Consider the following 15,013-nt stretch of genomic DNA (forward strand, 5'->3'; position numbering starts at 1 on the left):
GTCAGGGAAGGATGATGGGGCTTGCTGATCTCAAAGCAGGGATTTTTATTTTGTTCACTCCTGTTTCCCTGTACCCAGGACAGTGCTTAGCTCCTAGTGTGTGCTTGGTAATGTTCATTGGCTACAGAATACAGTAGAACATAAATGGAGACGTCCCCAGGCCACCGCTAAGGCAGAACTGGCACTCCTTGGTGGTGTCTGTGCTGGGAGGGAGGTTTTCCTGTCTGAAGTCGTAAGATGAGACGTGCTGCCAAGAGAAAAAGCCTAGAGAAGAAAGCGATGAAACTGAAGGGAGAACTTTGGGAATCATGACATTTAGGACTAGAAAGGAGAACCGGAATCCAGGGAAAGGGGGCATTTGAGGAAGCATCAGATGCTGCAAGTGGGCGAGGGGCGTTGGGATGGCTCAGAGGGCATCTGGTGGCACAGCTCATGTCACTGGGCCTCCCCAGGGTAGCCGGGCGCAGGCCAGCAAGCGCCTCCCGCCTGGAGAACAGGAGGCTGCGTAGCCGACGGGGAGGCTGGGCCAGGGGCGGTTCTGGTTTCTGTTTGGTTTTGGGGGGTTCATAAATGCGATCTAGTACTGTAGCAAAGTGAGCAAGATGAAGGGGAGAGACCGGAGGCACATGAGGGAGGAGGGAAAAGATGGTTGGCATCAAGGAGGTGGATAAAGGGCTGCCCCCCCCGGAGCAGGGCCCCTGCGAGGGCCGGAGGGGTGGGTGAACGCCGTCGTGGTGATGGTGAGGGCCTTAGCGACCACCACCCGAGTGAGGCCCCCTCACCTTCAGGCCCAGAGCCGAGGGGAGGAGCCTCCCCCAGGGCCGGCGGGGGCGGGCAGGTGAGCCGGGCAGGTGCGCAGGCGAGCGCGGCGGGCTGGGCGGGCCGAGGCCACACCCTGAAACTACCTGCGCGGGCCGGGCCGGAGTGTGAGAGCGGAGCTGCAGCCGGAGAAAGAGGAAGAGGGAGAGAGAGCGCGCCAGAGCGAGGGCACCGCCGCCGGTCGGGCGCGCTGGGCCTGCCCGGAACCCCGCCGCCTGCGCCCCGCGCCCCGCGCCCTGCGGGCCATGGGAGCCGGCCGCCGGCAGGGACGACGCCTGTGAGACCCGCGATCGGCCTCGGGGACCATGGGGAGCGATCGGGCCCACAAGGGCGGAGGGGGCCCGAAGGACTTCGGCGCGGGACTCAAGTACAACTCGCGGCACGAGGTGAGCGCGGGCCGGGGACCCGGGGCGCTGGGAAGCTCCGCCCGCCCGACCCTGCAGCGCAGCGCTGGGCTCGGCCGGCTGCCCTGGCGTGTCCGTCGGTGGCCGAGCTCTGGGCGCACAGGTGGAATTTCCTGTTCAGCGGGTGCCGGGCCGCGGGCGGGCGGGGCTGGCCGGACCTTTGGTACCGGACCGGCTGCGCCCCGCCAGGGGGAGGCTGGAAGCCCCTGGGCCTTCCTGCGCCCTCGGTCCTTTCTTTCCCTGAGTTGAAAAAAGGGGCTCCGTCTCGGCCCCTCCATGACTCTCGCGCTGTTAGTGAACATCTGGAAGAAACCAGGGACTCGGAGTGGGGTTATTTGGGAGGAAGTGAAATTTCAGGAGGGTTTGGAGTCTCAGCCATCCTTGGCCTCTGCAGAAAGTTTCTTTCGTCTCCCCCCTTCCCCGTCAAAAGGCGCTTTGGGACCTCGCAGAGGACAACTGGGAGGCCAGGGCTTTGGCTGCCATAGGGGCTGGAGCTAAGAACTCCAGAGTTGGGCTTGCCTGGGCTTCTCGAGAGGGGATGGAGCCCTTTGGGAAGGCGGCTGTATGGGAAGGGATGTGGGAACACACATGTCTTGAGCCTTTTGCGAAGTACCGAAACAGGAAGCTCTTCTTTGGCAGAAAGAACAATGAAAGACCTACTGAAAGATCTCAAAAAGATTACATGTTCCTGTATGGAGTTGGGGATGGGTCGCTAGTCACTTCATTGACGGACCCACCTAGGTGGTAGTGCCCGGGCGGGACCAGCAGCCAGGTCTCTACCCTCTCTGTCCAACGCAGACCCCCAGGTTTCCTGGAAGGCCAGGGCATGCCAGGTCAGGGCGGCGCTGAGAGGCAGGGGCTGTGTGGCAGAGAGTTTTGCTCCTCTGCAAATGATGGCCTCCCTGCCCTGCCAACCCTCACTTTCTCCCCTCCTTCCGGGTGCCCCTGGGTTCCATAGCCTCCGCCGTTGCTCCCTGAGTCAGGCCTGATTTTGGTGCTGTCTCAGATCAATTCCTTTTGTCCAAGCAGCATCCCTACCCAGGGAGCTTGCAGAAAATCAGACGCTGGGGCTTTGGAGGCTGCCTGCACCACAGACAGGACCTGGGGCTGGGCTCTGCTATTTTCTCCACTTTTCACCCTCAACAAGGAGGAAAGCTTCCAGTGGACCTGAAGGCTTGGGCCCTTCCCCTGGCTGTGCCTGTGCCCTGCTGTGAGGCAGATTCACCTTGTCTTCCTTGCTGTAATTGCTATGTTTGTGTCCTTGCTAATTGCCTACTTGGGGTTCTAGACTCCCTGCCTCTTCAGCAGAGAACCTGCTGTTTGGAATTTGTTATTTCAGGGCAGTCCGGTGCCCCCACCCCAAGTTTGTTCTCCCTGACTTCCCTTTCTAGGACTCTCCTGCCCACACGGGGAAAGCAGGGTCTTCCAGGTCGTGTGGTCCAGCCTCCTCTCTGAGCCATCTCACCACCTGACAAGCAGCCAGGCTGGGGCTCACCTTCCACTCACCCCCAGGATCCCACATTCAGCGGACTTGTCTTGTCACCTGCAAGCCCTGGCTTTAGTTTCCCCTGTCCCTGCTCATTTCCTCCTCCTCTGCGAAGCTCATTTGCTCTCTGCGCCCTTGGGCTGTTCCTTCCCTCTCTGCCATTTTCATTCTCTTGGCTTGCTCTTTGTCTTTTCTCCTGCCGAGCTTTATTGAACTAACTCAGTACCTAGTCCTGGGCCAGGCATGGGTGAAGGGAAGGCTCTCAGAGACCAGTAAGATGTGGTTGTTTCCTTTAAAGAACATCCAGTCTTGAGAGCGAAACTGAGACGAATGCCAAAGTTAGCTGCGAGGCGGAGTGTCCAGAGGAAATTGGCCGAAGCTCATTTCCATGTGTTGCAGATTCCTCCCATCCCTGGCCTCACCAGAAATCCCAGTCCCTGGGATCACCCTGTAGTGTGTGTTTGCAGCTAGGATCTCCATCCCTGGCCGGGAGGTGTGGCTGCTGCCCCTGGGTTTACTATCTGGGTCAGCAGAGCCTGGCCCACAGGGTGCTGTTGTTTCTGGGTTCCTTGTACCCAGTTGCATCCATCCCTGCACCCTTGTTTGGTGGTATTTGTATCTGGCTGTCCCCTTCCCAAGGCTGGTGGCATGGCCCCTGCCCCACCCCTGCTGTTCCCATCAAGTGTTCTGCATGGCCTTCAGAGTCCTGATGCACGTTACTGCATCTGGGGATGGTGTGAGCCCTGCCTGCGAGCAAGCAGGGAAACAGAAGCCACTTCTTATGGCCATTAATGAGAACCAGGAAGCCTGCCTCCCTGAGGGTCTTGATTCCTGTTGAGTATTTGATGGTGAATATGAAGCTGCCTTGACATCCACTGGTTCCTTCTCAGATCACGATTGCCCTAGGTAAGACTCAGCATCCCTTAGGCATCCAGAGACCAAGGTTGGAAAAATCGGATGTTGTGTGGCCAAAATCAGATGTCTAGGGGCCAGGGTGTACACCTCTAGCTATTCAGAGAGTCACCTGCTTGTTAACTGGTCAACCATTCAGGCATTCGTTCACATAACAATATCTGCTAGGTAACCCACTGACTGAGCCTGTGCCAGGTGCTGGGAAATAGCAGTGAGGAAGACCCTAGACTCACAGCCCCTGTCCTTGGGACCACCCAAGGTAGTGTGGGATACAGGGAACTAGATTCTGACTCATGAGTACTAGCTTCTCGATATGCACTGGGTGAGCGCATGGCATCTCTCTAACCCAGGCTGGAAGGGCCAGGTCAGCAAATTAGGGCTGCAGGCATCTGTGATGTGGTGGCAGGAGGTAACATGCAGCCAAGACCCGGGGCCGCCTTGTCTAGCCACGTGATCTCAGAGATGTTACCCAATATCTCTAAGCCTTGGTTTCTGTGGCTATAAAATGGGGATGACATATATGTTCCAGGTTTGTTGAAAGGATTAAGAGGGGTACTTTACATGAAAGCCCTTTGTAAGTTGCAGTGTGGTGTTCAAATGATGCAGCTTGAGTTTTTGAGTTGAAAGGGACTTGAGACAAGCAAGTAGATAATATAGTATCAGTAGGACGCCTGTCGAGAGGCTGAGAACCCAGGCTGTCAGTGGGGCCCTGACCTCGCAGAGGAGCCATCCTGCCCTGCCAAATGCAGGCAAGTGCCCCTAGGATTCAAGGAACTACTCGCCAGCAACAGAGACCTCTTCCTAAGACCTTCTGATTTTCATTCCCCTGCTTTACCCAGCTTCTAGGAGAAAGATCTTTCTATGAAAAGAAAATGTGTGCCAGCTGCATATCCCTTTCTCCTTCTCATCCCCTGCCCCTCCCACCATAGAAAATTAAACTTTTATTTTGTTTTGTTTTTTAGACACGGGGGTCTTGCTATGTTGCCCAGGCTGGACGCAAACTCTTGGGCCCAGGTGATCGATCCTCCTTGTCTCAGACTTCTAAGTAGTTGGGATTATAGGCGTGAGCCACTGTGCCCACATAAAACTTTAGAGAACTGCCTTTTTTGTTCTCTAGAGCATGTGCTGGGCAGGTGTGTGCAGTGGGTGAGGAAGAGGGTTGGGAAGGCAGAAAGCAGCAGGAAGCTAGGATTGTCCTATAGGTGGGGCTTCAGCTGCTGGAGTGGACCGGAAATCTGCCTTCTCCAGGGGCTTTCTGGAGCCTTCCCTCTGCCTTGGTCCTGAGAACACCTGGAAATTCCTCGTTTAGGAGTTGAGAAAACTGAGGAAGAGGAGAAGATGCCCCTAGTTTGATGGCTGCCTTCGCCTGCTCGCAGTGGAAATGGTCAGAGGGTGGACCTGCTCAGAGCCGACTTGCTGGCCTGTTGCCACGTTGTCACCAGCTGCGGAAGGAGAACGAGTCACAGCTCCCTCCCCCTACCTGACCCTCACTCTGCTCCCTGGGAACCAGACTACCAGACTGCCTACTGCTGTGGCCAGTGGCTTCTGTCCCTCGGAACACTGTGGCCCTCAAGTTCCCTGATGTCTGCTCCTTCTCTGGTCTGTGGTTCTGCCAAGGCTGGTGGCTCATGTCTCTTTTAAAAGAGAAGTTGTCTTTGGAAGAGGAAGGGAAACGTGACAGAGTCCCCTGGGAGCCCAGGTCCTGAAGATGATGTTGCTTTTGATATTGTGCAATGATTACTGGAGTGTCTAGAATACTAATAATGATGAACACTAATAATCGTTAGCATTTATTGAGCACGGCTGGCTGTTTGTCTTTTTTCCTGCCAAGCTTCATTGAACTAACTGTGTACCTAGTCCTGGGTCAGGCATGGCTGAAGGGAAGTAAGATGTGGTATTACTGGTCTTTGAGACCAAGTGTTACCCTTCTCAGAGACAAGTGTTCTTATTACTTTTTTTTTTTTTTTTTAGACAGGGTCTCCCTCTGTCACCCAGGCTGGAGTGCAATGGTGCAATCATGGCTCACTGCTACCTTGACCTCCCGGCTCAAGCAATCCTCCTGCCTCAGCTTTCTCAGTAGCTGGGACTACAGGTGGGCACCAGCACTCCTGACTAATTTTTGTATTTTTTGTAGAGGCAGGGTCTTGCTATGTTGCCCAAGCTGGTCTTGAACTCCTGGGCTCAAGTGATCTGCCCACCTCAGCCTCCAGAAGTGCTGGGACTACAAGTGTGAGCCCCCACACCTAGCCTTATTATTATTATTATTATTATTATTATTTTGAGATGGAGTTTCGCTCTTTTTGCCCAGGCTGGAGTGCAATGGTGTGATCTCAGCTCACCACAACCTCCGCCTCCTGGATTCAAGCGATTCTCCTGCCTCAGCCCCCCGAGTAGCTGGGATTACAGGCATGCACCACCATGCCCGGCTAATGTTGTATTTTTAGTAGAGATGGGGTTTCTCCATGTTGGTCAGGCTGGTCTCAAACTCCTGAGATCAGGTGATCTGCCCGCCTCGGCCTCCCAAAGTGCTGGGATTACAGGCGTGAGCCACCACGCCCGGCCCAGCCTTATTGTTATTACCTTTTTATAGGTGAGGAAAATGGAGCACAGCGAGGCTAAGTAACTTGCCTGAGGTCGCAGAGCAAAATAGTGGCGGAATCTAGATTGGAGCCCAGGTAGTCTGGCCCTGTCGTATCCTGTGTGGGCTGTGACATGCGGAACAGGGCTGTCAGCCCACAGGGTTCAGGAGGGGATGGAATACTAAAGGTTGACAATTCATCAGATTTGGGTAAGAAACTGGATTTCTCTTCTCAGGATGTTTCTGAGTTGCCTGGGACTAAATTATAGAAACCATTTGGTAGGATGGGAATAGAAACTTACAGAATTCTCAGAGTTCTTAGCCTGGCCTGGTTGGCAGTGGTGAGAAGTGTGTTTGGGGTTTGCTCAGAGCTCATGGGTAGTAGTTGCCCTTTTTGCTTTGTTACGAATCTTTCCAGAAGCAGCTCCCTGCTAAAAATTCTGTCTCAGGTGCTCATATTTTCAGAATTTCACTATTCTGCCTGGGCTTAGCAATATTTTGGGATTTTCCCCCGAATCCTGTGATAGTTGGCTAACTGATCAAAATCTTGGATCCTTTGACTCTTTTTGGCACACGTTGGTGATGCTGAGGTGGTGGTGGGGATGATGATGGTGGTGGCGATGTTGAAAGGGTGGAGAAGAATGTGATGACAGTTATTTCTACCTTTCACTAAATATCTGCACTTCAGTTCCTGACCTCACTTTATCCTCACAACAGCTATGTGGGGAAAAAAATGCCCAGTTCACAGATGAGAATACTGAGGCTCAAAGGGTTTGTGTAAAGGCAGTAAGAAGTAGAGCAAGAATTCAAACTCAGATCTGCGCAACTTCAAAGCCTGGGAGCTCACCACGATGCCATTATAAAATTGTATTCCTGAGATGATGGTGAAGGTTGCGTATCCCCAGCAAACTGCTAGAACATGTTATTCACCAGAGAGCTGTGAGCACATAAAAAGGAAGTGGTGATCACCTGGTGCCAGTGCTGGTGTGCTACAAACATCGTAGACCAACTTGTCTGGTTTTCCCTTTTGATGAGGTTCCTTAGCTGGTGGACCAGGAGCACAGCTGGAGTTGTGATTTCAACATGCTTTACATAGACATAGCTTTATGTATTATACATATGATTAAAAATTATGGCGGAAGTTTTAAAATGAAAACCAATTCACCCACCTCTGCCAACAAATCACTTTTCACGCCTCTTTCCCCTCCTTGCTGTCTATGGTTCAATGTGTCTAGTTGGTCGTTGTGCACACACCACTTGTATCCTGGACAAGGTGTTTTATTGGCCTCCTGTCTGCTGGGTATGGAGCCCTGGGTGCTGGAGGATCGAAGGTCTGGTAGGCTTGTGTCTGATTGAAAGGCTGTGCCTAAGGGGGGGGTCTGTTCTTGAATCCACGTCACTTTGGGTGGTGACCTCAGGCTGCTCGTCACCCCTTCCTGGGTTCTGTGCCATTTCTTATTTAGTAACAGCTCAGATGAGGACTTGGGGCATTTGCCTATCAGCTCCACAGATGACACCAGCTGGGAGGGAAAGGCTGATACCTTGTATGACTTGATTATGAGTCAGAGCATCTGGACAGACTGTCTGATAGGCTGCGCTGAGCAGAACGCATCCGTCTGGGTCAGGAGTCAGTGCTTCACTCGCTGAACCACCTCCCTCAACCATGGAGCAGAAACCACGAGACCCAGAGTTCTGAGTTGACAGTGAGCCCAGGAGAGATCAGGCATGGAAGTGTGACTGCCCAAAGTCGAAGTGTGCTTTCTTCCCCCTATGTTTTTATTTGGTTATACCTTTTAAAGTTATTATTAAAAGGCTAATATATACATATTTAAAGAAAACTTGGCCAACTCAGATAAGTAGTAAGAATTTAAAAATGAGGCCGGGCGCGGTGGTTCATGCCTGTAATCCCAGCACTTTGAGAGGCCAGGGCCGATGGATCACTTGAGGTCAGGAGTTCAAGACTAGCCTGGCCAACATGGTGAAACCCCATCTCCACTAAAAATCCAAAAATTAGCCAGGCATGGCGGTGGGCACCTGTAATCCTAGCTACTCAGGAGACTGAGAGAGGAGAATCACTTGAACCCGGGAGGTGGAGGTTGCAGTGAGCCGAGATCGTGCCATTGCACTCCAGCCTGGGTGACAGAGTGAGACTCTGTCTCAAAAAAAATTTTTTTTAATAAAAATGACACAAATATCCCTACAAAGACATTTTAACAATTTGGTATTGCCTATGCATGTTTTCTAAAAAAATTTTTTTCCTCATTACCACATTTAGGAAACTTTTCTTTTTGAAGTCACACAATATAGAAATGTACAGTGTAAAATGTGAAACTCCTGAAATTCCCTCTCCCAGATTTTAGAGCCTGTATAAATAGTTTTGTTTATATTCTCCCACAAGTCTTGTGTGCGTGTTCTGCTGTTTGTGTGTACACCTATTCTCTTCCAAATGGAATCATCACTAATTCCACTCTGCAGTAAAGGTATGATTTTATTAATGAACTTATCAAACATTTATTAGATATCATACCTCATGCTAGATTTGTGGAGCAAGACAGACCCCCTTCCCTCCCCTATCACAGGAGTCTGGGAGGGAGGTGTTGGAGAGGGATCTCCCAGAATTACTCCAAGGAGATGCCTGAGCTGAATTTCGAAGGGCGGGAGTGACTATTTTTTTTTTTTCTGAGATAGGGTCTTGCTCTGTCGCCTAGGCTGAAGTGCAGTGGCGCGATCTCGGCTCACTGCAACCTCTGCCTCCCAGGTTTGAGCAATTCTCCTGCCTCAGCCTTCCAAGCAGCTGGAATTACAGGTGTGCGCCACTGCGCCAGGCTAATTTTTGTATTTTTGGTAGAAATGGGGGTTTCACCATATGGGCCAGGCTGGTCTTGAATCCTGGCCTCAAGTGGTCTACCTGCCTTGAACTCCCAAAGTGCTGGGATTGCAGGCATGAGCCACCGTGCCCAGCCTATTTTTTTCATTTAACATTCTATCTTAGATAGCTTTTCCATGTCATTATCTACTTTTTGAAAAACATTTTTGATTGCCTTATAAGCTTTCATCAAGGGAACATATCATTCTTTCCATCTTCTTATTTTAATCGTTTTATTGTTTGGGTGTGTTACTTGAATGCATCATTGGACAATTAATAGAAAAAGAGCAAACAGAATGAGGAAGGTAATTGGCAAGCAGACCCTGTGGAGGCCACGCTAGTCAGACCTCTTGTGGGTTATGCTGGTGAATTCTGGAAACGGTGTCTTCAAGGGAAGATGACTAAGGGTGAGATGGAACCAGATGGCCAGGGTTTAGAAAACATTTTGTTTGAATGATCAGAGGAGTTGAGCATGTTTAGCCAGAGGAGGTGCAGACTGAGAGAGCACACGAGCACTGATGTAGAGCTTCCACTGGAGCATCTCCTGAGTGGGGAAACTAGGCTGGTTCTGTTGCAGTGCTAATTAGTGCAGAGATGATTGCAGTGCTGATCACACTTGGTGGAAGGAAGAGCTTCCTAATACTCGTACTAAGGAAAATGCTATTTCTTCCAAAAGGATGGTCTCGCGAGGATGAGAGGTGGGTGACATGCCCTGCAGAATCTGTCTCGGCTCTGAGAATCCAATTTCAAGGGTAGATCCAGCAGTTCTCCCCTCGCTTGTATCCTATTCCCCCAGGATAGAGTCTGGTTCTAATAGAGGACACAGACTTCCTGGTGCCCTCCCCTGGGGGTGGGGCCCCTCTGTTTGCATAGTTGGTCCTTTCCCCAAAACAGGTGCTCAGATTTGTAGCCGTGGAAGAGTGTTTTAGAACTTACCCAGTTCTAGAGGCTGCAGGCAGGCTTGGGTTTTTCCCACTAGCTTCTGCAGATCCCTGGGTCCACCAAGTCAGAAACAGACCGTGGCACCTCCATGCCATGAAATATGACCGGGCACTGAAAAGGAACAAGCTGATGGATGCAACAACTTGAAGGACCTCCAGGGAATTTTGTGCAGTTAAAAAAAAGCCAACAGTCCCATACATACCATATTATTTATTTATATAACATAATGGGTTGTTTTTTTTTTTTGAGACAGAGTCCTGCTCTGTCCCAGGCTGGAGTACAGCGGTGTGATCTGGGCTCACTGCAACCTCCATCTCCCGGGTTCAAGCGATTCTCCTGCCTCAGCCTCCCAAGTAGCTGGGACTACAGGTGTGTACCACCACACCCAGCTAATTTTTGTATTTTTAGTAGAGGCAGGGTTTCGCCATGTTGGCCAGGCTGGTCTTGAAATCCTGACCTCAGGTGATCCACCCGCCTTGACCTTCCAAAGTGCTGGGATTACAGGCGTGAGCCACCACACCTGGCCTATATAACATAATTTTTGAAATGACACCACGTTAGTAGTAGAGGACAGATTAGCGATTGTGGAGCTGAAGGGGTGGGGGACAGGAGGGAGGTGGCTGTGGTTACAGAAGGCCATGGGTATCCTCGTGTTGGAGCTGTTCAGAATGTTGACTGTGATGCCAGAGACAGGGGACTACGCTAGCGATGACATAGATGGAACTTAATACTTACGTGAGTAGCAGTGAAACGGGAAGTCTGAATAAGATCCGCGGATGATACTGCTGTTGTGGTATTATGATAAGAGTTTTATGAGGTGTGACTATTGGGAGAAACTGGGCAAGGATCTCAGTATGATTTCCTACAACTGTATGGGAATCTACAAGTATCTCCATAAAAATGTCAGTAATGAAAGGCACACTAGCTCGTGAAATCAGAATGTGGATTTAATAAAAAGTCAAGAAAACGAATGAAAAGAAGTTACTAGGTGCTGGCTGCACCTCTTGTTTCTCTTGTCGGGTTTTGGGGGATCTGCCTGTTTGTGCTGCTGCAGGCAGATGCTTCTGCTCTGAGTCCGGTGACTTGGGGCAGGAGGAAGGTGGGGCAGCTGGGCCGGGAAGTAGGTCTTTGGCACATAAGGAGAGGGCTGGTGCAAACTTAGTGGGATCGAAGAGGCAGAGATGGAATTTTCCGGCTAGAATTGGCAAAAGAGGTTATGTCCTGGTGTGTGTGTTTTGGGGGCGACACACTGAACTGAGGACCAGGAGAGATCCGGCAAAGTCGAACCTTAAATGGGGCCTGAGGACAGTGGGTGGCCAGGCCAGGTCTGACCCCAGAGAGCCTGGGGGACTGTCAGCAGAGCCCTGAGGTGTGGACTGAGTATTATTTCCCCTTCTTGGTCGAGGGCACTTGGCAACTGGCAGATTATTCCAGCCTGCCCTGGGGAGGCTGCCTAATTCTGGCTATGGGGAGAGAAGACCTTCCATCAACCCATCAATTAGTCAATCAAGTGCTAACTCTGGGCAAGGTTGAGGGTGGAGGGGGAGGGAGAGAGGCAGTAGGAAGAGGAAACTGGGGCACTGTGACCAGCCAGGACTTCCTGGTCCACCCAGCATGGTGCAGGCTGGGGAAGAGGTGAGGCCCCAGGGAGAAAGTACGGTGGCTTGTTGTGGTCCCGGGAGGATTCCAGGCAAGGCTCAGCTTGGGCCTGTGTGCTGGAGGGCAGGCAGGTTCGGTAGGCGGTAGGGGAGCCCAGCCATTCCGAGCAGGCAGATGGGTCTGCCTAGGAACCTCTTGGTTCCTAACGGGCTTGGGGGCCTTTCTGGCTAGAGCCAACGTCAGATTTGGGGGAGCCAGTGCCCTTAGACCAATGGTAAAGAGTGACGACCCATATACAGTGGTGGGCACAGAAGGGGCCCGTCTCTTGGGCCCAAGAAGTGGGTTTTGTAGTAGATAGAGTTTTGCAGAGTGTTCCTTTTTTTGTTTGTTTTTGAAATCAACACTGTATTTATTGATTTAGACTACTTTATTGAGGTATGATTGATATGCAAAAAGCTGTACCTTTTTGTGACATTACAGACAGGGCCTATGCTAGCAATGACATAGAATGGAACTTAATATTCACATGAGTAGCAGTGAAACGGGAAATCTGAATAAGATCCACAGATGATACTGCTGTTGTGCTTATCACGAATGACAGCAAGATAGTGTCAATTAAGACAGCCATTTCAAGCTACTGACATCCTGCTCTTTTCTCTTGTTTTTTGTTTCTATTTAATGTGTACAACCTGATGAGTGTGGATGTATGGAAACACCAGTGATACCATCCCATAAGTTAGGCTGCAAAATATCCATCACCTTCCAAAGTTTCCTCCTGCCCTCTTTATCTATTATTCTATTTATTTATAATAATAATTACTATTTTGTGATAAGAACACTTAATACAAGATCTCTTATTGAAGGTATGGACCGCCTTTTGTGTATCCATTCATTTGCTAAGGAATGCTTAGGTTGTTCCCACACCTTGGCTTCTGTGAACAGTGCTGCAGTGAGCATAGGATGCAGCTCTCTCTTCAGATCCTGGTTTCAATTCCTTCCTTTGGATAAATACTCAGAAGTGGGCTCGCTGGATCTGCAGAGCATGATCTCTCTGGGCTTCAGTTCACTTTTCTGCAATATTGGGGGGGTCTCGTGAGTGGTGCAAGATCAAAGATAACCAGGTCCCCACACGTTTGTGTCTTTCCACAAGGTCAGACTTTTATTGATGCAATTTCAATCATAAACACCACTAGCCACATGGAGTTCCCAAAAAGACAATTCTCCTTAGTACTTCCTGTTCACTCAGGAGGCAGAGCCTCGGGCACACAGGCTGAAGCCACTCCACAAGTCAGTCAACATTGCAAGCCATACATAATCATATACTTAATCAATATATAAATGTATAGATTAAACATCCCACATCAAAGTAACATTTATCATCAAGAGAAAGGGGTTAGGAAAAAGGGTTAATGAACTAGTCCAGGGAGAGCCACGAAGACAAAAAGACCCCCCTGCCCTGGCCTGGGCAGTCTGTCGGTTTCGTGGGGAAGAGTTTCTGATGTTGGCAGAGCCTTCGCTGGCAGATGCTAGGTGCTTATCATGAGTGACAGCAAGATAGTGTCAATTAAGACAGCCATTTCAAGCTGCTGAAGTCTTGCTCTTTTCTCTTGTTTTGTTTTTTTGTTTCTTTTGGTTGCTTTTTTTTTTTTTTTGAGACAGGGTCTTGCTCTGTTGCCCAAGCTGGAGTGCAGTGGCGTGATCAAAGCTCACTGCAGCCTTGACATCCCAGGCTCAAGTGATCCTCCCACATCAGCCCGCTGAGTAGCTGTGCCACCATGCTAAGCTAATTTTTTAAAAAAATTTTTGTAGAGATGGGGGTCTCACTGCATTGCCCAGGCTTGTCTCAAACTCCAGGGCTCAAGCAATCCTCCCACCTAAGCCTGCCAAAGTGCTGGGATTCCAGGCATGAGCCACTGTGCCTGGCTGTCCTCTTTTTTTTTTTGAGACAGAGTCTCGCTCTGTTGCCCAGGCTGGAGTGCAGTGGTGCGATCTTGGCTCGCTGCAAGCTCTGCCTCCCAGGTTCACGCCTTTCTCCTGCCTCAGCCTCCCCAGTAGCTGGGACTACAGGTGCCCACCACCACACCCGGCTAATTTTTTGTATTTTTAGTAGAGACGGGGTTTCACCGTGTTAGCCAGGATGGGCTCGATCTCCTAACCTCGTGATCCGCCCGCCTCGGCCTCCCAAAGTGCTGGGACTACAGGTGCCCACCACCACACCAGGCTAATTTTTTGTATTTTTAGTAGAGACGGGGTTTCACCGTGTTAGCCAGGATGGTCTCGATCTCCTAACCTCGTGATCCGCCCGCCTCGGCCTCCCAAAGTGCTGGGACTACAGGCATGAACCACCGCGCCCGGCCGTTGCTGTCCTCTTCCTATGGCCACAGAGTCCTCTACTGAGGACAGACAGTGGAGGAGTGTGTATGTCCTTGTCTGGTTGGATGCCGTGTTTATTTATTTGCAAAACATCTTGTCCCTGTTGACAAAGTGAAACATAAGATGAGGTCGTTTTCTAGGATGCAGTTATTTATGTCAAGGGTACTGTGTACAAGCCTCACGCATCTGCAGTGGGACCCTATAGGAGGGCAAAGAACCAGGTTCAGTGAGGACTGCCTGACACAACTCTCTTCTTTCCTTTCTGGGGAGCTGGTGCAGGGGAGGGTGTGGCGTCCCCAGGCGAGTGGTCAGGACTGAGAGCCCTGAGCTGCTGGGGCAAATACTTTTCTCTGTGCCTCAGTTTTCCCCTCTTAAAAGTGGGTTAATAACCACTTATGGCCTTCCAAATAGAACATAATTAGCTAATTCCTGCTAATGACTGAGGCCTACCTACTGTCTCTCTTTGATTTTAATTTCTCCACCCACTGTTTATCCATCTGCCAAAAGCCAGGCAGCCCAATTCCTCCCTCTGGTCTGGTGGAGCAGCTGAAGTTCAGATTCAAACTTCAAAACAAACTGAAAGGCTGGGCGCGGTGGCTCATGCCTGTAATCCCAGTACTTTGGGAGGCCGAGGCGAGCAGATCACCTGAGGTCAGGAGTCGAGACCAGCCTGGCCAAATGGCGAAATCCTGTCTCTACTAAAAATACAAAAATTAGCCGGGTGTGGTGGCGGGCGCCTGTAGTCCCGGCTACTCGGGAGGCTGAGGCAGGACAATTGCTAGAACCTGGGAGGTGGAGGTTGTGGGGAGCTAAGATCACGCCACTGCACTCCAGACTGCGTGACAGAGTGAAACTCTGTCTCAAAAAAAAAAAATCAAACGCCCTCCAACAAAAAAAATGAAAGACCTTAACAGCACAAGTCTATAGTGTGGGCCTTAGTGGGGAGCGACCTGGCAGGTCTTTCCAGGATCCCAGGAGCCAATCCTTGGCTGGCCCACATCTACCCGCCCTTGTCACTCTGGCCTGACCCATGG

At 50.9% G+C, this 15,013-nt stretch overlaps 1 protein-coding gene across 1 annotated transcript in view; it reads left to right on the top strand.

Moving 5' to 3' along the window:
- Positions 1 to 893: 893 nt before the first annotated feature.
- The window catches only part of ST14 (ST14 transmembrane serine protease matriptase), a 50,882-nt gene continuing 36,762 nt past the window's right edge, over positions 894 to 15,013 (top strand). The window contains exon 1 of the mRNA XM_019035916.4: positions 894 to 1,205. Within this exon, the coding sequence (XP_018891461.2) occupies positions 1,125 to 1,205 (81 nt within the window). The 5' untranslated portion in view covers positions 894 to 1,124. The remainder of the gene's footprint in view (positions 1,206 to 15,013) is intronic.

This window comes from Gorilla gorilla, chromosome 9, assembly GCF_029281585.2.
Source record: "Gorilla gorilla gorilla isolate KB3781 chromosome 9, NHGRI_mGorGor1-v2.1_pri, whole genome shotgun sequence".
NCBI lineage: Eukaryota > Metazoa > Chordata > Mammalia > Primates > Hominidae > Gorilla > Gorilla gorilla.